The sequence below is a fragment of the Brassica rapa genome, chromosome A01 (genome assembly GCF_000309985.2).
Source record: "Brassica rapa cultivar Chiifu-401-42 chromosome A01, CAAS_Brap_v3.01, whole genome shotgun sequence".
NCBI classification, from domain to species: Eukaryota; Viridiplantae; Streptophyta; class Magnoliopsida; order Brassicales; family Brassicaceae; genus Brassica; species Brassica rapa.
In genome coordinates this window covers 26,603,080-26,627,939 of record NC_024795.2, presented here as the reverse complement: position 1 = coordinate 26,627,939, position 24,860 = coordinate 26,603,080, and the positions used below count along the sequence as shown (strand labels likewise).

At 31.9% G+C, this 24,860-nt stretch overlaps 6 protein-coding genes across 6 annotated transcripts; 3 read left to right on the top strand and 3 right to left on the bottom strand.

The window, feature by feature from the left end:
- Positions 1 to 1,471: 1,471 nt before the first annotated feature.
- On the bottom strand, positions 1,472 to 9,748 carry LOC103846250. The gene is made up of 3 exons (XM_033279083.1): positions 7,007 to 9,748; positions 6,719 to 6,923; positions 1,472 to 6,650 (listed from the first exon to the last, which is right to left on the bottom strand). The coding sequence occupies exons 1-3, from the start codon at positions 8,742 to 8,744 to the stop codon at positions 6,425 to 6,427; spliced, it is 2,169 nt and encodes a 722-aa protein (XP_033134974.1). The 5' UTR covers positions 8,745 to 9,748; the 3' UTR covers positions 1,472 to 6,424.
- A 282-nt stretch (positions 9,749 to 10,030) lies between these two features.
- On the bottom strand, positions 10,031 to 10,816 carry LOC103846128. The gene has a single exon (XM_009123043.3). It carries the CDS (start codon positions 10,533 to 10,535, stop codon positions 10,344 to 10,346), a length of 192 nt encoding a protein of 63 aa, XP_009121291.1. The 5' UTR covers positions 10,536 to 10,816; the 3' UTR covers positions 10,031 to 10,343.
- Positions 10,817 to 14,907: 4,091 nt separating this feature from the next.
- LOC103846121 lies at positions 14,908 to 17,416 on the top strand. The gene has a single exon (XM_009123036.3). The coding sequence runs from the start codon at positions 16,757 to 16,759 to the stop codon at positions 17,105 to 17,107; it is 351 nt and encodes a 116-aa protein (XP_009121284.1). The 5' UTR covers positions 14,908 to 16,756; the 3' UTR covers positions 17,108 to 17,416.
- A 1,485-nt stretch (positions 17,417 to 18,901) lies between these two features.
- Positions 18,902 to 21,049, top strand: LOC103846112 (2-Cys peroxiredoxin BAS1, chloroplastic-like). The gene is given in 9 exon segments (XM_018656307.2): positions 18,902 to 19,254; positions 19,711 to 19,785; positions 19,888 to 19,969; positions 20,050 to 20,129; positions 20,226 to 20,289; positions 20,292 to 20,350; positions 20,432 to 20,545; positions 20,626 to 20,821; positions 20,971 to 21,049. Coding segments are annotated over 8 exon segments (801 nt in total). The 5' UTR covers positions 18,902 to 19,044; the 3' UTR covers positions 20,743 to 20,821; positions 20,971 to 21,049.
- A 35-nt stretch (positions 21,050 to 21,084) lies between these two features.
- Positions 21,085 to 22,132, top strand: LOC103846106. Its single transcript, XM_009123024.3, has one exon. It carries the CDS (start codon positions 21,391 to 21,393, stop codon positions 21,874 to 21,876), a length of 486 nt encoding a protein of 161 aa, XP_009121272.1. The 5' UTR covers positions 21,085 to 21,390; the 3' UTR covers positions 21,877 to 22,132.
- Positions 22,038 to 24,403, bottom strand: LOC103846098 (NDR1/HIN1-like protein 2). Its single transcript, XM_009123018.2, has one exon. It carries the CDS (start codon positions 23,332 to 23,334, stop codon positions 22,630 to 22,632), a length of 705 nt encoding a protein of 234 aa, XP_009121266.1. The 5' UTR covers positions 23,335 to 24,403; the 3' UTR covers positions 22,038 to 22,629.
- Positions 24,404 to 24,860: the final 457 nt, after the last annotated feature.

The following is a 24,860-nucleotide window of genomic DNA, read 5'->3' as shown; positions in this document are numbered from 1 at the left end:
CGCAATACCGTTAATCGGATTTGTTTCATATAGGGGTGTTCAATCCGGATATCGGTTCGGTTTCGGTTCGGTTTTTTTCGGTTTTCGGTATTTCGGTTAGTAAAATATAGCTACCATTCTAAATCCATATTTACTTCGGTTCGGTTCGGTTTATATACCGTCGGTTTTCGGTTTATTCGGTTTTATACCAAAAAACATAATTATTTTGTTTGAGATCATATAATATGAATTTTAGAGTCATATTGTCAACACACTCATTTATTAAAAACCTATTACATGTTCAAATAAATGAACAAAAAAGTAAAAATGCTTCTATCATCAAATAAAATAATCAAATCTATAACTAAAATCAAAGCTTGAAATTTTGAAAATAAAAATATGAAACAAAAGAAAAGTTTTTTCACTCTTCCATATTTAGTGTTCATTAAAGTCATGTTTTTTCAATTGAAAATTTTCCATTAATTATTGTCCATCAAATTTATAATCTTCATATTAATTTAGTGAAGACTAAAATAAATCAAAAAGATCAAAAAAGACTTAGAAAATAAGATGTCTGAATTGCGATGTATTGTTATTTAGTTATAGTTCAAGTGTTTTACAAATTAAAATTTTTTATTACTATAAAATCATGGTAATAATTATTAACACAAATTTAAATTATGTAACAGATAGATTTTCATGTATTGTTATAAAATAGATACATATTTACATGTTTCTACTTTTAATCGGTTTTGTTCGGTTTATTCGGTTTAATCGGTTATATACCAAACCATATCCAAATCCTACGGTTTTTAGAAAATTATATCCATTCGGTTTATATGGTATATACCAAAACCAAACCATATTGTTTATTTCGGTTCGGTTCGGTTCGGTACGGTTCGGTTTTACCATATTGAACAGCCCTAGTTCATAGCTAGCCAAGACCCTACCAATAACTAATTGTCTAATTAGTTTTACATAAATAAAAAGGACCAAAGGACAAAACGGTCTTATTTCCTAAGGTTGATTTAGAGATTTATTAGTTCCCTCGTTAACACCTACATATAAAGTTTTAGGGGAAATTCTATAATAAAATTTTAAAACAAAAATATTTTTTATAATTTTGAAAAAAATTAATAGTATGATTTTATAAATATAATTTTTATATTTATTATAATATTATGATTTTTAATATTTTATAATTATAAAAAATGTAAATATTGTTAATTTATTATTTAACACCAGTTGCATTTGATAATTTATTTGTCACAAGAGTCTCGCAAACACATTAATTTCTAATTGATGTACCAATCCTACAAATCTCTAAAAAAACGTTTAAACCGCACTCATCCGCATTTGTAAACTCTCGCAACCACATCTGTAACCGATGCGGTTACACCAGACCTCTCGTTAACGATCCCACAACTTTCTAACCACAATCGTCAATTCGACTTTTTAAAGTGAATCTTTTCATGTTACAAATTTTTTTATAAACCCTAAATATTAGTAGCTATTTTCTTTGATTATATTACAAGAAAATGAAATAAATTCTCAGCGAATGCGACATCTATTAGGTAGAGATCTGAGTAGATTTCATATATTAGATTTTTCTCTTTTAAGAATCAGTTTCATCAGTAGTATATTTTTTCTTTCAATAATTTGTTAAGAAAACTCAAAGTTTGAAATATTTTTTTAGTAATTGACAAAAAACATATATCAATTTAGTCCAGAATAACAGAAGATATGATCTGTTTCGAAGTAATTTTTGGTTTACACATCTTTAAGGGGTTATATAAAAAAATTACTATTTTATTAATCATGTATAGGAATTACAAAAGTTGTGTAAATAATTACACTTTCGGCAATCATCTAACTTTTTAAGAAGGCAATTACATTTTACATCTAGTGAAAATCAAGAACTAATTAAGCCAAATTATTTAGTACCATGACTGAGGTAGTATATACTTTTTTCACCGTTATTTAGAAGATTTCACCAACCGCCGCTTGTAACCATATTACGTATATGTATTATCAACCATTATTTTGGTCTCTGATATCGTCTATATGTATGCTGTATGGGTTTGTATGGTTTTTAAATGACCTTGTTTTTGGACTTGTATGTGAAATATTCTCTACTTAATAAAATAACAGTGAAAAAATGTATTATCAACCATTTGCAACCATATTTAAATAAGTAATATTGCTCAAAACACTGTTAGATACAATACTTATTTTGCTGCTTTATAAATTACAACATTAGACGACATGTATAGACACACGTATGTAAAGATAATATAATGATCTCTTTTGCACAAAGGAAAGGCACGAAAGGAGTCTGCCCATGTAATTCGTGGAGGGTTCCTAAAATGATATATCCTTTAGAAATATGTTCAAAACACGACAACATTATTTTGTTATTTTTTGTGTTGCGAGAAGATTCGTGAAACTATGGGTAAGTTGCGCTAGTTTTGCTTTTGATTATTTCTATATCTGACATTTTGTCCATTCCCTAGTAAATTAAAACAATATGTAATTAAAAATCCGTTTAGTTTTCGCTGTCGTTATCTCAATCCTTGATCATCAATTTTACATAATAATATTAGGACAAGACAAGCTTGTATCATGCGCATTGAATGATGAAAATCATGTTCAAGCCAATGGTGTAGCTCCTGAATGACACAGTTACGTCGGCACCAATCGAGATAACTAAGAATGTATGCTAGCCATGCCTATTCACTTTTGTTTTTGAAACAACTATTCAAAAAATTTGAGTGTTGGGAAGGATTAAGAACTACTATAAAACTGGTAACCTAGATTTTACCTGTTAATTGTACTTCTGTTTTTCGGACGATTCATATTTTCTATGTACTATGTATATGAACTTGGAACTTTTATATAGGACCTCTGAATTTACAGCCAAATTTTAGTGATGTTTGCGAACTACGTCGATTCGTTCAAACTATATCTATCAAACTTTAACACATCTTAAAACATCGAAAACATAAAGAACGTTACAATGCGCTCGTTTGTATAATTTTAAAACTAAAGTACGTTATCAACAGATGTAACTATATTATTTCATTAGCAAAACAAAAAAACAGATGTAATTATAATTTGTGAAAATTATGAATGTAATATGGTATAATCTATATTTAATATATACTTACCTGTGGATTAATAAACCTGATAATAATATTTGTTTGCATACTTTACATTTAGGGGACCAAAGCTAGCTATTTGTTGTATTTTCTATGAACCAAAACTAAATGCCCGAAGAGGACCACATATTTCCTTTACATTTTTGTTTTTCTTATTAAAAATATCTGCACTGTATTGACAAAAAAAAAAAAAATATCTGCACTGTACAAATATATATTAAACCCTGATATATATATATACACACGATATCTTAAGACTTAGAACCGACAATTTCACAATTTATTAATGTAAAAGTCACAAATATATAGGTAAAATTTGCGTAGAGAAGAAACACACAAATATATAGACTAAGCTGAAAGATAATCAACAGTTACAAAAATAGGAAACCAGTAATATGTTACAAAAAAAAAGAAAAGGAAACCAGTAATATGATATTGTATTCACATAAGTTTTAAGGAATTTAGATGTATACAACTTTCCCTCTATAATTTTCTTGTCCATCTATGTTATGTTATATGTTATGTTATTTAACTATTCATTATTTTTACTGCACTCTCTTCATTTATTTACCAACCACATTCATATTATTGATCTTGTTGAACAATCACTAATTTATAAGTGCTTCAGCCGCAACTATTAAAGAATTGTAGTTATTCACGTACAATACATGTGTATACATTATCTTCAAAATGTTATCCAACTTGGAGGGTGAGTTTGAGAATGTGGAATGGACGAAGACAAACTATTTGAAGCTTTTATGTATAAGAAAATAAAACACAAAACGTTATTTGATATAAATAAAACAAAAAGGGCCGGCTAAGTTTGGCGGTTTGGTTGAAAAGGATGGTAGGACAATAGAAACAAAACATTTGCACGCCTCTTTCTCTCACTCTCTTCTTCTGAGTTCTTTCTTTGCATCAAAGATTCACGTCCCATTTCTTTTATATGTAAAGGCCCCATTTCAAAGTTTTATTTGGTCTAAATGTTAAGATAAACTGTTGTGGATAAACTTTTTTGATATAATGTTATTATATCCCATTTCAAAATTGTTATAATGTTATTAATATTTTTTTCCTTGAGTTTTCATAGTTAGACCATCTCTAATGGTTTACTATATTTTATAGTAGTTTCCATTCTAAATTAGAGTAATTTTAAAATAGAGTAGAATTTCTCTTTAATGGTTTACTCTATATTTGATTCTAAGATTAAAGGAAAATGATTAAATATATTCCTTTTCTATTTTATGAATAATTCTTTTACTTACAAAATTTACAAATTGATCTCTTATATTTTGTTTTTCATAATTTTTTTTATAAATTATATATTTATATCAAACATTTATTATTTAAAAAATACATTACATTATATTGACAATTTTGGTGGATTTGGAAACAATTTACCAGAAAATTTAAGTCAACATTATCTATAATTTTAGTTTTATGTTATGTTGCTTATTTTTAGTTTTAGTATTTTTTTTCTTTGGCTAATCTTATATAATTAATTTTAATTTAGTGCTTGTTTTCTTTGGCTGATAAAATAAGTTTCCAATGTTTATATATATTGTGTTGAACATAATGTGTTGTTTGCATAATTAAACTACACAAATAGTTACAAAATAAAAAGACTAAAGAATAAATTGATTAAAGTATAAATAAAAAAATTACTTTATAATAGAATGAAAAAAAAAGTTACTCTAAATATAAAGTAAAAATAGAATTATACTATTTTAGAGTGGGATATAGAATGGTATCGGAAAATGTTTTATTCTATAATAGAGTTTAGTGTAGAAAATATAGTGGAGTTGGAGATATCTTTATTAGTATGTTATAATGTTAAGAGATCGTAACATTAAACCATAGTGACAATGAATTTTACTGCCTTCAAATTACTGACAAAATTTACTGTAACCACGATCACGCCTTTTCAGCATGAGCAATGAAACATTCGAAAAATGTTTATAATTTTAAAATAGTTTGAGATGGTTTGATGATAGTAAAATATGGTAAATAGAAAGCAAGGGAAAACTCAATTATGTTTTGTTTAAGTGGTTCGTTGTTGACAAAAAGAGAAAAAGTGGTTCGTTTTCGTGTATAAGTGCAAGGTTGAAAAATATTTGTAAAGAAGACTGTATCTACTTTTGACATTCAAACTATAAATATATGTTAATAAAAATATTATCGGATGTCATTTAGCCACAAAAAAAATTCAAACTAATTTCGTCAGAGAAATGATGTTTAATAAAGATTGTCATCGGAAAAAAATATGTTTAATAAAGAAAAAAAGTAAATAAAAAGTTCAAAGAATCGAGGCCTCGTACCTCTCCGTCAATTAGGATTAGAGATAGTCTAAATTTGACTTGTTGACTCATACCTCTCCGTCAACGAGAGCGACATGGAACATAATTTTTTTTTTTTGAGCAAACATGAAACATCATTAGTGGCCTAAATTCTGAGAAAATAAAACTATAATCCATATGAAAAAATATTTAACAATATTTCTGACATATGACAACAGACAGATACTTTGAAATGAATAGATAGAGGTTGCCTTTTTTAATTCACTAAATTAGAAAAAATGTGGTTTTCACGTGAGATGGTGAGAAAGTCAATAAATAAATAAATAAATAAATAAATAAGAGTGGGCTTTTAAATTGGGCCCACACTATGGCAGTAGCAGGCTGAGAGGGAATTGGTCCCACAACGCCCATGATCCCAGAATTTCCAAAGAAAATGGAGACAATATCTGTGTTTATCCGAAAGCCAACCTCACGCTTTGGATTATCTTCATTCGTATTGATTCATTTATGATATTTGTCTTTTTTATTTTTTTGTTGAAAAAGATAATTACTTATAAGAAAATATGAAATGGTAAGAAGAGGAAGAAAATGCAATGCTCGAAGCAAAAGACAATGTTTTAAAAACCGGACCGGACACCGACTCGGCGTATTCACTGGTTGATTGGTCGAACCGGTTTAACCGGTCGAACCGGGTTTTTATTTATTAAATATATTTATATATTTAATATATAAATATATATTATATAATTAATCATATATAAAAATGTCTGATGAATATTATCTAAAATAGCATCATAAAATAGATAAATAGTAACTGAATATTTAATGTAATGAACTAAATGAAAACATGACAAAAAAAAATCTGTTGGAGAATGATAGAATATCTCAAATTTATTCAGTTGTATCATCTTGAGAGAATGGCACTTCATCTTCGGTACCTTCTAAAACAAGAAAAAAAATATGAAAAATGCATGAGTTAAATAATAGACATCATAGCCAAAAAAAACATGTCGTATAAAAGAAGATGTATCTACCGTTCAAGTTCAAGGTTTCAGAAGTTGCATCTTCTCCATCTTTTGGGTTTTCTTCAGTAAGTGCATTCTCAAGTTCATCATAATCTAGTTCAGCTTCTCCACTTTCTTCTACTACCCAGAACTCAGTTTTATCAATGGACTCATAATCAATTGGATCATATGACCTCTTTCTTTTTGAGAACCTGAGCATATGAACATTTAATAGTTATATTCTATAATTTCATAGCTGTGTATTTGAACTTAAACTCACCTATCTTGCAGGCGCAAATTGTAATGAACGTAGACAAGATCATTGAGTCTTTGATGTTCCAATCTATTCCTCCTTTTTGTGTGAATTCTTTCAAACACAGACCAATTACGTTCACAGCCCGATGAAGATGCAGTTTGGCTAAGAATTCGAATTGCTAGCTTCTGCAAAACAGGAACATCATATCCAAAGAACTTCCACCACTCATCTGCAATTGAAAATTCTGCTTGAGAAGTAATATTCCAAAGTACTAAATAAATAACAAAAAGAAAAGTATATGCAAAGATATACCAGGACGAGTGGTTTTCGAACAACTTAAAGCTGATGAATGTGAGAAGCTTTTCTCACGTTCTCTATACATTGTCATCCCCTCAAAGATCTTTGTTCTGTCAGACCCTTTTTGTTTTTCCATCAAATTTAACATCCCTTTCAATATCTCAGGCTTTTTTGAAAAGTTCTTTTGATCATACATGAAAGCTGGATTGAAGAAGTATGCTGCAGCATGAAGATCATGGCGCAACATTCTATCCCACCTGTTCTTTATGATCCTTGTATAAGGCTTATACAATTCCTTCTTTTTTCCAAATATCTTCTTGATGCCTAAACGTGCTCGATACATTCCTTCATAGACATATGGTAATGATGGCTTCTCATCAGTATCACAAACACGCAACAAGCGTATCATTGGAGCCATAATCCTTACGATCAACAAACAATGCGCCCACATGTTTTCATCCAAAACAACAGCCTTGACACATCTTGCTTTCTCTGTTTTCAGAAACTGCCTGAACTCTTGATCTACTACCAAAGCTTGTAAGTCATCTTTATGTGCATATGCACTCTGAAGGGCTATAAAAGTGGTAGCAAATCGGGTTTCTCCTGGACGAATGATTTCCCTCCAACCTTGCCTCTTCCTCAAAAAATTTAAAGTTGACTTATGATTGTAGACAAAGATAGTTACCTTTGATACAGCAGAAACTAACTCTTTAACATTAGGCATGTTTCCCACATCCTCCAATATTAAATTCATGCAATGAGCTGCACATGGAGACCAAGAAATATTTGGATATCTCTCCGCAAGTAGTCTACCTGAAGCCTTGTAGTTAGGCGCATTATCAGTCACTAAATGAACCACGTTTTCAGAGCCAACCATTTCCACCATCTCAGCAAATAAATTACACAAATTCTCTGCATTTGTGTATACATCAGATGCATCAACCGACTTGATGAACGTAACTCCTTTTGGACAGTACACTAAAAAATTGATCAGTGGTCTTTTTCTAGTGTCTTTCCATCCATCTCCCATCAAGGTACAGCCGGTGCTAGCCCACGTGCTTCTAAATGATTCAACGATCAAAGATACATGTTTTTTTGCATCTCTTAATAACCCAACCCTCAAAGCATGATACGAAGGACCAGTATATCCATGTCCTAAACTAGCAGCTTTGCTTAACATAACTGGAAAGAATGGAGAGTTCACAGCGTTCATGGGAATGCAAGCATCATAAAACCATAAAGCAACAGCCATATCAGCATCATGCACCTTCTCCTTGCTTTGTATAGATGCCTTTATACTTGGTTGAGTAGGATCACTCAGGCCTGTTTTAAAAAACCCATGTAAATCTCCACCTCTGTTTCTCTTTTTGGTTTGAGTAACAGATGGCTGAGAATGAATGCCTTGTCCATCAGCATTCATATCAGCAACAATGTTTATATCATCAAGTGGTATGCCTCTCTTTTCCTTATTTTTGTCTTCATTTTCTTTCAATGATTGCTTCATCTGAAACTGAACTTCTGCAGAAACTTTGGTACATGAATCTATGTTTCCTCTTACCCCAGCTAAATGTTGTTTCATTCTGTTAATGCCTCCACCTCCGCTCTCTTTCTGACAGAAGTCACAAATCAAAGTTTTCTTCCCATTCTGCTCAGTCCGTTCTGTTATATATCTCCAAGCTATGTCATCTTTACGACGAACTGAACGTTGAGAAGAAGGTACGCCTAAATCTGGTTCTGAATGATTCCCCTCCATTAACTAGTAAAAATAACAAAAAAATAATATATTTATATGTTATATCAAATTTCGAACAACAAAAGAGAATCACGTTACTTACTTTTTCTTACAAGTGCAGTTCCAAATCTTGTGGCAAAGAAAAATTCAGATGGAGAATGGTGTACGACAGTGAGAGACGACGAGAAGACGTTTAGGTTTCTTTTTTTTCTCGAGAATTATTAAAAAATGACGGCTGTTAAGTATTACTATTATTAACTTAAGTTATTATCCAGGATTAGCCTGATATAAAACCCTAATTACAATTTAAAATGTGTCAAAAATAACAAACCGGGTTTTAACGTCAACCCGGGTCACCGGTTCCACCGGTTTTGAGCCGAGTTGCCCGAGTTTTATGAAATCCGGGTTTTGAATCGAACCGGACTCGGCTTACTAAACGAGTCGCGGTCGAACCGGTTCGACCGGCCGGTCCGGTCCGGTTTTCAAAACCTTGGCAAAAGAAGATAATATCAGTTAAATGATGTCTTTGTAAGAGGGAAAAAACAAATGAAAAGAGGAATAAAATTTTCATTTAAAACGAAAAAAAAGAAGATCGTATCAGTTTAAACGAAAAGCCATTACACATCATAGTAGATTTTTTATATTATTTGTATGACATAAAGCGCAAATTGATGAGGTAAGACAATAAACTTATGCATCTAAAAAGTATTGGTGCAGTTTTGTTGTCAAATATTCTATAACTGAAAAGACCTAAAACTTCTAATAGATATAGACTCATGAGAGTATTAAGCCATCGACATCTTGTTGAACTAACGATCTTAGTTTAATAAATTGAATACACAATTAGTAAGGAAAAAATTGTTCGAAGTTTGAGATTGATGACTGCCATATATAGGTCTAGAGTTCTTTACTAGGCTTGAGTTTGGGTCTGACTGATTAGTGTATTTGTGTGCTTAACCATTGGACTTTGGAAGTATACGATCTATGTTTTGATATCCACACATACATTATTACATGCAAGGCCATAAGCAACTAGGAGATAGTGATACTGAATCTGTTATGATTAGTTTATTACATGCAAGGCCATAAGCAACACGGTTAAGGCTCTCACAACATCAAAAGAGCTTCTCAGACTCATCAAGAAGACCGCTCATCTTCTAGCAGGACAAGGTTAGAGAGCTTGAACAAGAAACTGGGCAAGAGGGAGAAAGTCAACGCCAAGGTAGAACCTTTCTTTATAAAGAGGAAGATGTAAGGAGGTTGAGCCTAAAGGTTATATTTAAAATGAAACACAACACAAGTTCATAAGTTATAAAACCAAACAAGGCTTCTTCAAAAGACCATCTCATCTCGTGTCTGAGACTAACTTCCAGATTGGTAGAATCTAAAGACTTTAACATGTACTAATGATCTACATACAATTCTCTATGTTCCCTCGTTTTCTCAAGATGGATTCTTCATATGTAAGCAAAAAAGCTTGAAACTTTAACGTGTCGAGCTTTTCGATATTTAACATTAAACTGGAGATTCAGATCGCTCAAGCCCTAAACCCTTAAAGAACCCTTCACTTCAAAATCTAAAATTACAGCGAGAATCAGCACCAAATGGATTTTGTGATCTCTAATCGTCGAGCCATTTCCTGATCCGATCTTTAACGAATTGGTTCCGAGCCTTGACGCGAGCTTGTTGCGGTCCTATATTTTCGAGTGAGAGATACGCTCCGGCTGCGAAGAGAGAAACGCCCGCCGCGAAAAATCCAACAGACACCATCATCTGCCGCCGTGTCGGCGGATACGACATAAAGAACACCATCGCTTCCTTCCTTTCCACCGCCGTCTCTTACAGAACATCTGTCTACTAATAAACTGTGTTAACTGGGCTGGGCTGGGCTTCTTAGTTTGGGCTTTATTATGATTGTCCAGTTTCAAAACAGTATATAAATATTTCACTCAGTCGCTAATTTTAGATCGTTTAATTTTTGCTAACACGGGACCCGATTGTAGATGTTGATACATTAATTAAAGGCCCATGAGTAGTATATACTCGCACGATTTATCCGTTGTGTTGTGCGTTATCTATACTATTATTTGCGAAGTAAAATTTAGCAACATAGCTCTCACGTTAAAAGTTAGAGCGGTTAATATCTATACTACCCTTAATGAATTTATCTATAATTAACTATATAATCAAAAACGAGTTTTTATTTATAATATTAATTTTTTTTCAAAAAGATAATTTTTACATTGTGTTGTTATCTTAAAACATATTTTTCAGTTATAAATATAATTAAAAACGAATTTTTATTAATAATAGTAATTTGTTTTTAAATAAGATAATTCTTATATATTGTGTTGTTATCTTAAAATTTATTATTTCAATTATAAAAGTTAAAAAATTACAAATGAACGATTTATAATTAAATAGTAATCAACTAAATTTGTATAAATATATTTACTAAAATATTTTTAATATGTGAATGTTTTCTTTTAAAATTTCAGCACAATAAACATATATATTTTATTTAAATTTATGTCATATATATATATATATAATTTGATGTTTGATTTAATGTTTTTGAAAACATAAATAATAAGTTATCATGCTGATTTTTGAATTAATAAAATATAAACTAATATATATTTGTAAAACGATTAAGCCCGCATGTGCGGGCAAAACATCTAGTTCAACATGTTTTATATATTTTACTAATATTAAAAAAACTTACCTGCAATTAGACCACCGTGGCGTGATAATATATGTCGTTTTTGGTTGTTTAATATTTTCAACTTTTTGGTCTTGAGCATCTCCACCAAAGATATAATATGAATATATTTCATCACTTAAAAAAATTAGTATTTTACTGAGTGAATATATCAAATTACTGAAACATCCATTTGAAATATTTTTGGATGGATATCTCAATGATTTGAAATAATTTTTATTAATAAGTAATGGAAGTACTTTAAATTTTCTAATTCTTTTTCTAATAGATCACTACAGTTAATTGTTTTTAAATACACTTTTAAAAATTACCATTTTGTGTTTGAACGAAGATCTTTTTGTTGTAAAAATCCAAAAAAACAAATCGGAAAAGCCAATCGTAAAATAAGGTATGTTAACATTGTTACTATCTTGCCAACTCCATCACATCTTTTGACTTTTGAAATATGTATTTATACCACATGAGATTGAGACAGAGCCGTTGTTATCGTTTCTATCTTTTTGATCCTCGTTCTCTTATTTTACACGCATCATCGTTATGATCGACAACGTAGCGAATTATCTTAGTCTTAGATCAACTACTCACTCTCTCAGTCGTATATGGCCGGCCGATAAAATATTATTGACATGATCGCTGGACAAATACATGAATATTCGAATGTTTGTCAAAGTTATAATTCGGATTTAGTTCATATGTTATAAACTCCAAGATAAAAGAAAACCAAGAAGAGTTTTTTTTGTCAAATAGAGAAGATTTTTACTTGACGAATTAAATTTGAAAAAATAATTGGACGTTAGAAATTGATACTTTTATTTAAGCACTCGCATCCGGTAATTAAGTTTCTCTACCCGTTTTAGTAACATTCAATTTTTTTTTTTTATAGAAAAAGTTATAGCTTTCGCTTTTGCATTGTGACTCAGAGAATAATTAATCGAAAATGTCGAAAGTCACTAATCGTTTGTTACCCTGCCCATGTCGTTTACGCGAACGCTATAATAAGTCTAAAGATACACGTATATATAATGGAGTTTAGTCAACGAAGCTGAATCATTAATATCCATTTAATTAATTGGCAAAATGTAAACGTATAGTTCACCATAATCAAATTATTAAAAAATATATTAGATTTTACTTACCAATATATTATTTTATGTAATTAGCTATTCTCTGCAACTTTTAACTAATAATTTAATAAACACAATAATGTCTGTTGAAATTTAAAATTTGCAGTTAAATTTATGCATTGAAAATGTAAAAATATATATTTTTTAAATAATATTTTTCTTCTGAAATATGGATCTTTTGGAAATAGAAGGAATATATTGCAAAGACCATGACTATAATTAAGTCTAACGAAAAAACGTTAAGCAGAAAAAAAATGTATGAAAAAACTGTAATTGAAGAGGAATCTTCAGTAATTAATCGCAAATTTGAATAAACACAAATTTTGAAGAAAAAGATTCTGAATTCTAAAATATGAAAATTGATAAGGATAATTTATTCTTACAACGTATGCACTTAGAAGTTTGAAACCCCAAATTAAAATATTTAAACGCTGCATTATCTTATCTGTTATATATAATAAAAATCATTGATCTCTATTGGTCATTATAATAATAGTCGACATTGGTAAAATATGGTTTGAGGTCCGCAACATTTTTTTTAAACGAGGGTAGGTTTAAGTAGGGCTGTTCAATATGGTAAAACCGAACCGTACCGAACCGAACCGAACCGAAATAGATGATATGGTTTGGTTTTGGTATATACTATATAAACCGAATGGATATAATTTTATAAAAACCGTAGGATTTGGATATGGTTTGGTATATAATCGATTAAACCGAATAAACCGAACAAAACCGATTAAAAGTAGAAATATGTAAATATGTATCTGTTTTATAACAATTCATGAAAATCTATTTGTTACATAAGTTAAATTTGTGTTAATAACTATTACCATAATTTTATAGTAATAAAAAACCTTAATTTGTTAAACACTTGAACTATAACTAAATAACAATACATCGCAATTCAGACATCTTATTTTCTAAGTATTTTTTTGATCTTTTTGATTTATTTTAGTTTTCACTAAATTAATATGAAGATTATAAATTTGATGGACAATAATTAATGGAAAATTTTCAATTGAAAAAATATGACTTTAATGAACACTAAATATGGAAGAGTGGAAAAACTTTTCTTTCATGTTTCTGTTTTGTTTCATATTTTTATTTTCAAAATTTCAAGTTTTGATTTTAGTTTTAGATTTGATTATTTTATTTGATGGTAGAAGCATTTTTATTTTTTTGTTCATTTATTTGAATATGTAATATTTTTTTAATAAATGACCGTGTTGACAATATGACTAAAATTCATATAATATGATCTCAAATAAAATAATTATGTTTTTTTGGTATAAAACCGAATAAACCGAAAACCGACGGTATATAAACCGAACCGAACCGAAGTAAATATGGATTTAGAATGGTAGTTATATTTTACTAACCGAAATACCGAAAACCGAAAAAAACCGAACCGAAACCGAACCGATATCCGGATTGAACACCCCTAGGTTTAAGGGCATCTCCAACCCTACTCCATTTCCAATTCTAAATTTTATTTTGGAGTAAAATCTTCTCCAACCCCACTCCATTTTCAACTTTAAAATGGAGTAATGGCTAGGGTTACTCTATTTATGGAGTAATCTTATCCATTACTCCATTTTGGAGTTGAACTTTTTTTATTTATAAAATGGTCCTTTGAATCTTTAATGTTTTTATTTCTTACTTAAATAATATTTAAAATGATACAATAACATGAAAATAGTATATTACACAAAGGATTATTTAATAATTTTAAATAAATGCATAAAATAACAGAAAACATAAATAATTAAAATAAAAATAAAAATAACATAAAATAAGTAATTTAATAATCTGGAAAATCCGTTCCTGATCCGCTAAGGTCGATGAAATATTGCCCAAATGGAGAAGTCTGAGAAAGAGCTTGTTGATCTTGTGATTCAACATTTCGCTTTGATATAATTTGTTGAGCTTTAATATACACACGAACATTTGGATCTTGTATGGATGAGCGTGAACTCGATGCACCAATTGAACTTGGAAGAGAAGCTCCACCTTCGAGTATCAAAATTTCAGAAGATGAAAATGTCCAATTTCAAAATTTTCTTGCTCGATTTAGGAATATCAAAGATAAAGAAGCTCATTTTTCATTACGAAATGCATTAGTTGATCATTTGTGGGAAAATATTCTAATGCTCATTGTTGAACCCCATATATATTGTCTTTTTTAATGATTTCTTGTACTTTTTAATAATAAATATTTAATTCAAATAATTTATATTTTAATTATTTATCGTAAATATAAAATAGTTGGGGTTAATTGGTAAATTTTTATAAGCATAAGATTTTATTTGCAATTATTAATAAAATAAAAATGAAATCATTTAAAAAATATTATTTTTGGAGTAGAAAATGGAGTAATACATTGAAGTAAAACCTTACTCCATTTTGGTGTTGCACCATTTTGAAGTAAAAAATGGGGTAATACATTGGAGATGCTCTAAGGGCATCTCCAACCATATTTCATTTTTGACTCCAAACTCAATTTTGGAGTAAAATCTTTTCTAACCCCACTCCATATTCAACTCCAAAATGGAGTAATGGCTAGGGTTACTCCATTTATGGAGTAATTTTACTCATTACTCCATTATGGAGTTGAATTTTTTTCTATTTATGCAATGGTCCTTTTAATCTTTAATGTTTTTATTTCATACTTAAAATAATATAATACTCAGCAAAAGATTATTTAATAGTTTACATAAAATATGCATAAACTCATAAAAGTCAAAACTAAGAATAAATAATATAAAAAATACAATATAATATAAATAAGTAATTTAATAATTAATTCGGTAAATTGTTTTCGGAACTACTAAAATCGGTGAAGTATTATTCAAACTGAATATATGAGTTTTTAATATTGTAGGTCAAAATTTTGATTGATAACATTTGTATTTGTTGAACTTGATATATGCACAAACAATGAGACCCAATACATAATTCAAATTACAAAACACATTTTTTTTTCTTTATGTTCTTTTAATGCATATAAATATTTTTGAATTAGAAAAATTGCATATGATAAAAACGGCATGGATTGAAATTGGAAGATAATTTCTAGTTGTATTTTTAATGATAAATATTTAATTTAAATAAAATTTATTTTATGGAAATTTTGTAAACATAAAATTGTTGGATTAATTGTTAAATTTTTATAAGTTGAAGGTACTAATAACAACTATTAACTAAATAAAAAATAAATATATTTTTTGGAGTAAAAAATGGAGTAATACATTGGAGTAAAACCCAACTTCATTTTGGAGTTATACCATTTTGGAGTAAAATTTGGAGTAATACATTGGAGATGCTGTAAGGCGCATTTTGATAGAGTGCAACTTTACAATTGTGTGTTTCTAAAAAAAAAACTATTAAATTTTATAAAATAATTTCATGCATTAATCCTATATCTATTGTAACATAAGATACCAAATTCAACTGGTTATATATTCATACTTATCGGTTAACATTAATTGTAAATCCAGCCAAGCATTGTCATAGTTTCAATTGAATGAAATTAATGGTAAGACAGCCCAGCTTTTATTATTCAAGTAGTTCGGAAGATATTACTTCCGTGTTTTTAATAGACAAAAAATAAATTTGTTTTAACAGTACTACAGTATAATTCTTCCAAAAATTCATTAAATAACTTCACATGGGAAATTAACTCACACTGCAATATTAATAGCTTGCTTTTGGTGTGAAGCTTCGTGATATTGTAGTCATAACAATTAACTTTCACGTAGCCATTTTATTACCTTACTTGTTTTATGAAAGTTTCTTTAATAAGGTTTTGTACTTGTGATTAACATTAATGTACATTTAATTTTCTTCCTGCTCCGATTAAGACACCTTTACATGTACGTTATATAACGATCTGTCAGCATTGCCATTTTAAAAGGAAAAAATATATATTTTTATTCAGCCGGTTATGCAAAAACCGTTGTTTCTCGCTATCATAGTATATGATAATATGATCTATATATTTCATGTATCGTAATTAAATGAGTAACTTCCCATTAAATTGAGCCTTAATGAATTTTTCAAAATTCTTTCTCTCTCTCTCTGAACAGCTCTATGTGTGTTTTGTTTTATAAAATGCCCTAGCGAGAACCATCAAAGACATCTCAATAAAACCAAAACCTCTTTCTCAACTCCCAAAGAGAGGATCGATGAGCAGGAGGAACAGGAACGGGCCTAAGCTTGAGCTGAAGCTGAACCTTTCGCCACCTTCTTCTCAAGGTAACCAGATGAATCTGGTTCGATCTCCAAGTCGTTCCAACACAACTTCACCGAATTCATGCGTTTCCTCTGAAACGATGCAGGAGGAGATGGAGACAGCAACCTCAATGGTTCTTGTCGGCTGCCCCCGTTGCCTTATGTACGTTATGCTCTCTCAAGATGACCCAAAATGCCCAAAATGCAAAAGCACCGTCCTACTCGATTTCCTTCAGCAAAACGCCTCCGCGGCTACAACCGCCCCCGCCGCCACCACTAAACGCAAGAAGACCTGGTGGAACTGAGTTGTTTAAACCAACCCCTTTTTAAAAATAACCGAAATATTTCAACAGCCTATAGACTGATCCAACCGCATTTGTTGATCTGTCATTTCTTTTGCTTCTTCTAGTGGTTGATTTGTCTTCAGAGTAGTGCTAATCACGCTCCACGTTTAGACCAAACCTGAAGTGGAGCGCGAATAGCACTAACTTTGCTTTTAGATTAAAAATATGAATTTTGTAGAACAAATGATGATATGGCTCAGTATGATGAAATATGTGTTGTTGTTGTTTCTCTCCATATTTATTTATTCCGAGAGTCTTAATTATAATTCAGCTTCTCCGTAACGAAATTTCTCGAACATGTCTGAAAGTTCCTTGGATTCAGTAAAAGGGTATGTGAATTACCGGTAACCTTCTCTCTCGTTTAGTCACGACACTGTCCCACGTACACCACAGTAACATAACATGGATGATCCTCTCAAGAGAATCACTTCTAGTATTTATACTATAACCAGTGATTTGGTCGACTTATGTACTCTTGATGTTCTGCTTCTTCTTGGTGCTCTGCTTCTCTTTAATCAGCTCAATTAAGATTAGCCACCTCAGCACTCCGCTTTCACGTAGCACCAGTTACTATGAAGTGGTTAGAGATGAAACAAAATTATTGTCTATGGTACTTCTACTACCAAAGAATATCCTATATTATTTTTTTGGGTTTGGGTACGAAATATTTTACTCCCCAAACTCATAAAGTTATACCTAATATGTAATTTCAAAACCGTAACTATCAAACAATCTATATTATAAATAAACGAAGCTTGGATTTGGAAACCCTAATATGCATATTTCCTTGTTTTTTGTTTGTTTCGATCAGAGGCATCCACTACATGCTTTTTATAAGAAATACTAACAAACTTTAGACGTTAGTTTGTAGCTAATGATAAATCCAAAAGCCTAATTTTGGTTCCTACAAAAATAAATAAATAAAAAGATATATAACTAGACTTTTTTCCTGAAAGTGAATTCTCTTAGCCAGTGAGAAAGAAAAACTGTGGGTTTAATTTGTCAGACCTGAAAATGGCAAAAATAAAATAATGAAAAATGGTAATTTCTAGAAGATATTTAATTTTACCAGTTTCATAATGCAAATGGTAAGGGGTGGAAAGTTGTTACAACTGAAGATGGGTAGTTAATAGATTTAAAGTGATGAAATCATTAAGATAAAGTATAAATGCAATAGTAGTAATTGAGGCAGTTGAGGATAACGAGCGTTACGTAAGAATGATAAATACGAATTTAATTCCACCTTCAATCAATTTTTTAATCTTCCGTTAGATAAATAAATAAAATGGTGACATAAATACCATTTTTGGGTGATTTCTTCTTTTTTCTTTCCTCTTTTATCATTCACTAAATATAACCTTTCTTTGATAAAAAGTATAAATTTCACATAGTGGAATGTGGACCAACAATTTACATCTGATGATAAAATATTTGTAGCTATTACGAAATGGTCAAAGGATTAATCATCTTTTTTCCAAATTAATAAAATATACAAAACAATTTGCTTAGAACCGGCTAAGCTAATTTTGTTTGGTGTATTCAACTATAGTTCCGTAATATTGTATCCTCTTACCTAACTGTCTTAATTTAGCACTTATCGAGATTTATTGCACTATTTACCTATTTATATTCGAATTAATGAAATTGTTGCTGTTTGTTTTGGGTGTGGGCCTGACCAACTTGCATCGCCTCCTACAAGGCCCATTAAATGTCACAGTCCACTACTTGGGTTAAACAATCTTCCGACAAGAACTCAAAGACAGTTATCAAAACAACTGTTTCAGTAAAGTAGTCTTTGGGCTCATCTCCACCTGATACTTCCACTACCAAGAGAAAGTTGTTGACACCCCCACAGATAAGCTTCTCGTCGCTCGCTCACAGCGAAGAGTAGTCACACAATGGCGTCTGTTACTTCTTCAACCACTCTCATCTCCTCCTCCACGAGGGCTTTCCCAGCCAAGTCTTCTTCTTCGCTTCCTTCTCCTTCCCTCTCTTTCCTTCGAACCATATCCTCTCCTTCCTCATCCGCTTCTCTCCGCTCCGCGTTTGCTCAACGCTCTTCCCTCAGCTCCAGCTCTCGCCGTAGCTTCGCTGTCAAGGCTCAGACCGTAAGTTTATCTCAATGTCGATACTTTCTAATTCCACTGTGCTTGAAAATCGAGTTCATTACATAGGTTCTGTAGAGAGTCTAGAGACAGTGTTTTCAGATAGATCTCACTTAAAGTCAGGAACTTTATTGACATTTTGTTGACAGGAGTGTTAGTTTTGTGGATTGGAAGTGACATTTAAGCTATACTTGATATCTGATATGGCTGCTCCATGTGTTCTAAGTAGTTTTGGCCAATGTGGTTAGGTGCCTTATAGAGAATTATTGTTTAGACGGGCGCCTAAACCGATTTTTTAAAACGTCTTTACCAATTTTTAAAAATTTATTCTGGAAAATCGTTTTGTTTAGACCTGATTTGCTGACTAGACCGATTTTTAGAACACTGGTTTTAGCAGATATTAGGTTCTTGCTCCTTGGACTTGATGTGTTAAAGATTTGTTCTTTTGTGTGTTGATAGGATGATCTTCCATTGGTTGGAAACAAGGCCCCTGATTTTGAGGCAGAGGCTGTGTTTGATCAGGAGTTCATCAAGGTATCTTCTCTAAAGATCCTCCTTTTTTTTTCATTTCATCTTGGCTAGTTTCTTACTACATTGTCTGAAGCTAATGACTAATTTTTAATTGATGGTTTGCAGGTTAAGCTCTCTGAGTACATTGGGAAGAAGTATGTGATTCTCTTTTTCTACCCTTTGGACTTCACTTTCGTCTGCCCAACAGGTTAGCATTTGCTTTATCGAAATTGTGTATCCAAGGTTCACTCACAGCGTCCTAATCTCTTTTGTCTTTGTGTCTTATAGAGATTACTGCCTTCAGTGACCGGTACGCAGAGTTTGAGAAGCTGAACACAGAAGTGTTAGGTGTCTCAGTCGATAGTGTGGTAAGTATCATACTTTTCTACTCCATTTCTCATCCTTCTTTTTATGACAACATTGCTTGACTCTGTCTTTATCTCTTTTGCTGGGTGTCTACTTAGTTCTCCCACCTTGCGTGGGTCCAGACAGATAGAAAGTCAGGAGGGCTCGGTGATCTGAACTATCCCTTATCTCAGATGTAACCAAATCAATCTCAAAGTCCTTTGGAGTGCTCATCCATGATCAGGTAAAACAATTGTTAGCTTCCTTTTAAACTTTTCAAAGTGTTTCTGATGATAACAAGGAGAACCTTTTGTGGTGAGAGCAGGGAATAGCACTGAGGGGGCTTTTCATCATCGACAAGGAAGGAGTGATCCAACATTCCACCATCAACAATCTTGGTATTGGACGAAGTGTTGATGAGACAATGAGAACTCTCCAGGTATACTAATATAACCCTTTTTACTCCAAAACTACACTCTTTCCTTCATCCGGTTACATGATTCGTTCTCGGTGTTGCAGGCCTTACAGTACATCCAGGAGAACCCTGATGAGGTCTGCCCTGCAGGATGGAAACCAGGTGAGAAGTCGATGAAACCTGACCCAAAGCTCAGCAAAGAGTACTTCTCAGCTATTTAGAATAGCTTTTAAGGTACCAAAACCTTTGTTGTATGTGAGTGCATGAGTGTTTTTGTTTTATTTTCTTTTACGCTGAACAATCCTTTGTCTTTTTTTTTTTTGACAACAATAACTAAATTATGATAAGAAACCTACCGGCTCGGAAAACCAAACCAGTGGGATAGAATCAACATAAAACACAGCTGAAGGGAAACTCCGAACACCTCGTACAAGCTTGTCCGCCACTAGATCCTTTGTCTGAATCTCACTTTTGTCTCCCAAATCCAGAAAACTTATATTTTCCATTAACAAAGTTTCATGATTTCCAAAATCATTAATAAAAATTCAAATTGTGAACTAACCTCTATATTCCAAAATCCAAACACACATTCCGTAATTGAAAAACCTGTAACCAATATATAAAAATAATTGTGAACTAACATCTCATTCATTTTTGGCCAAATATATAAAAATAATTAATGATAACAACATTAAAGAAAAGCAGCATGCTACCTGTAAAAAGTTCCTTGTCCCCTTTGCCCACAAGTTCCAACATCATTAATCATCATCATCAAACACCACCTCTTTTAACCCACCGGCAACCTATAAACGCCGGTTAACTCTCGTGCTTTGAACTACACTACCATTTTTATTCACTCTTAAACAAGTATGCATGCCCTCACCAATTCCGGTGCGGTGCTACTCGCCGTCTTACTCCTCTTCCTCCTCATCTTCTTCGCCGAGCTCACTTACATCTTCTGTCGTCCATCGCCGTCTCCGGCAAGTAAAGAGGTTCTGCTCCAGTTCTTCATGTGTTGCAAGAAGCACCAGTCTCGTATTGAGCCAACCGGAACTGTTTCTATTCAGATTGAGGAGGATAATGGTGTTGTTGTTGCGGCGACGGAGGAGGAGGAGGATGTAGCGGCGGTGGACAAGTGGCGAGTTTCGAGGCTTCTGTTTACAATAGAAGAAGATGATTTGGAAATGGAAGATGATGATGATGATGACGGTGAACTAGTACGGGTTGATATTCCGGTGGAATGTTCCAGGGTGCCGACTCCGTTCTTGACGCCGTGTGATTCTCCTCCTTACTTCACTCCTTCGCCGTCTCCGTGTCGGAATGTGGATGATGATGTCATTGATGTTTGTTTATGACTCGTCGGTGACAACAGAAGGGGTGGTTGTTTCAATTTTCCAAGGCTCTCAGATATGTTTTTTTTTTTGTAACCAGTTCCAATGGTTTATGTTAGTACTAGGCGTGGAACAGTTTAGTGGTAATTAATTATTTACAGGTTTTTGTCATAACTTTGTTTGTATGTTTTGTTACAAACTCAAGCTGATAAGCATGTCTGATGACACTATCAAAATCTCAAGCTGATAGGAAATCCTGTGTGAACTCGGCTATTCTTTTTTTTTTTTGTCATCTAACTCGGCTAATCTATTCTCAATACTTTAATCTTGAGTTTTGATAATTTTTGAATAACTTACAATATTCAAAATTGAGTTTGGAAACTTTATGCTTTGGATTTCAAAATGAGTTGTAGCCATAACTCTCCATATAAGTATTAGCCATATATGGTACTATCGTATAGTGTACCCATGGCAGATTATGATTTTGCAATTCTCTAAAATGTGGTTACAAATACATATTCAGATGATCAAGTATTCAAGTGAAGTGTGTAGCAGTTGTTATTATTATGCAAAACAGTTTTTCATTATTCAGAAAAAAAAAAATTAAAAATCTATTGCATGAATCAGAACTAAGTGATGCAGGACTGTCACATAAAAGTTTTAAAGACAAGAGTATATGTTCATGACTCCATCTCCAACACTACCACTTTACATACTCCACAAGTTTTTCTTTTCCAACATATAATCCCACAACAATTCATAAAACTGCAAGTTTGGCTAATAAAAGTCAAAATCACACTCCATAGTTTCAAACTTAAACCCGCTCGTTGAATTAGAGGATACGAGAGGAACCTTGAGATCATTACACTTAACCTTCGGTTTGAATTTCCAAGACTTTACCACCCAAAACCTGAACCTAACCCTCATCACCAGCTTCACATCGATACTGTAAACTCCAGCTCTCCCTCCGTCGTCGAGCACCACCAAGTTCTGTCCCTCGATCTTTGTCACAACAACCGTCGTGTTTTTATGTCCCTGATAGAACGGCGAAACGTCTACATAACCGAACCGCTGTTCTCCGTAATAACCACTGACCTGGATCGCATCGTAGTAGACTCCGAGCCGTTGGTTAGGGTTACGGACCGTGAAGTTGAGATCGAGATCGTAGTGTATCTTGATGTTGTTGTTTGAATCCAAGCTGAACCGGTTTAGACTAGCGTCGGTTACGTACAATTTAACGGCGTTGGGACGGAAGATGAGCCAGATAAGTAATGCCGTTACGGCGAGGATAACGGCTACGGCTACGAGGATGTTGCAGATTAGGCTTAGGATACAGCAACCGCAGCAACGTAGACAGCTTCCAATGCAGTTGAAGCAGCAGCAGCATCCGGGTGGTTTGTATCGGCGATTTGGCTTAAGCGGCGGAGGAACCGATGGGCCGTAGTATGTGCCGTTAAGGTATGGCTGATGTTTGTCTCCCATTGTAAGACGATATGGCGTCAAGAGATAAGCAAAGCAGAGTTTTTATTGTGTGTTTTATTTCAAAAGAAAAATACTATTAGTAACGCATCTTTTTATTAGGAAACGAGTTTTAAACGAAGCCAGATTTTGTTAATAAATGTTTTCTTGGTTATTACCAAGAAACAAATATAATTCATTTGGTCAAATCTGAAATTTTGTTTTCGTTCTCTTAATTTTTTTTTTTTGTGTAAGGTTATGACTTATGAGACGAGACTAATGGGGATGAAAATTGTCAAGGATAAAGTAAGCGCTGGTTTCATAGTAAACAAAGGTGATAAACCCAAAGCTGGTTACCCAACTATTTTAGGCCATCTCCAATGTTACACAAAAATTTACTATATATTTTATTATAAGATAGAGTAACTCTACTTTTTTTTTTTGAAACACTGAGTAACTCTACTATATAATTGAATTTGTTCCAATAATCCACTTTATAATAGAATTACTCTATAATAAAATAAAATATAGAGTAATGTTATTTTTTTTACTCCAAATATAAAGTTAGAAAAACAACGTTACTCTATATTTCACTCTGTTATAGATAGAACTTTTGAACAAATTCAATTCTATTATAGAGTTATTTTATTCTGTTATAGAATGAATTTTTGAACAAATTCAATTTTTATTATAGAGTTATTTTATTTTAGCGTAAAATATAAAAGAATTTTTTGTGTCTCATTGGAGATGACCTTAGTTTTTTGTAAAAAAGTCGCCGTTACGTTTTCTTACATGAAAGATACTAAAACCAAAGCTTTTCTGCGCTCGATAAGCAATTCAAATTTCACGTTTATCAACAACTAGCCGTTTATAAGGTGACATGAAACAAAGTTTAAGTAGAAAGCACAAGCCCAAAACTGTAATTAAGCCCATTAGCTAAAGTATTTTAGGATTTAACATGATAGATTTCATATACGTAATATTTGTCATTGTGTGATATAATATTTTTAGCTGCCCTTTATATGTTCTCATCAAAATCTTGTTAGCTTTTGGTGACAAATCAAAGCCCACATTAGATAGACTAAGGGCCTGACTGGTTCAACCGCAGCGGTTGCGGTTGCGGTTGCGGGAGTTTGCGGATGCGAGTGGTTGCGGTTTTTAGCGGTTTTAAGAGATTTGTACGACTGGTTCTGCGGTTAAAAATTGGTGCATTTGCGGGATACTTATGACTGGTTAACTACCAAATACAGCAGCGGTTAAATAATAAATTAACAATATTTACATTTTATACAATTATAAAAATATCAAAATAATAATATTATAATAAATATAAAATTTATCTTTAGAAAGTTATAGTTTAAATTTTTTAAAAATATAGAAAATATTTTTATTTTACAGTTTTATAATATTAATTAAAATATAATTGATATAGTTTAGCATTTTTATAATTTCAATTTAATTTTTTTATTGAATTTTTTTATTTTTGTATTTATATTGTTTTGGAAAAAAAAAAATTTTTATCCTCCCGCAAACGCCCGCAACCGCAAACG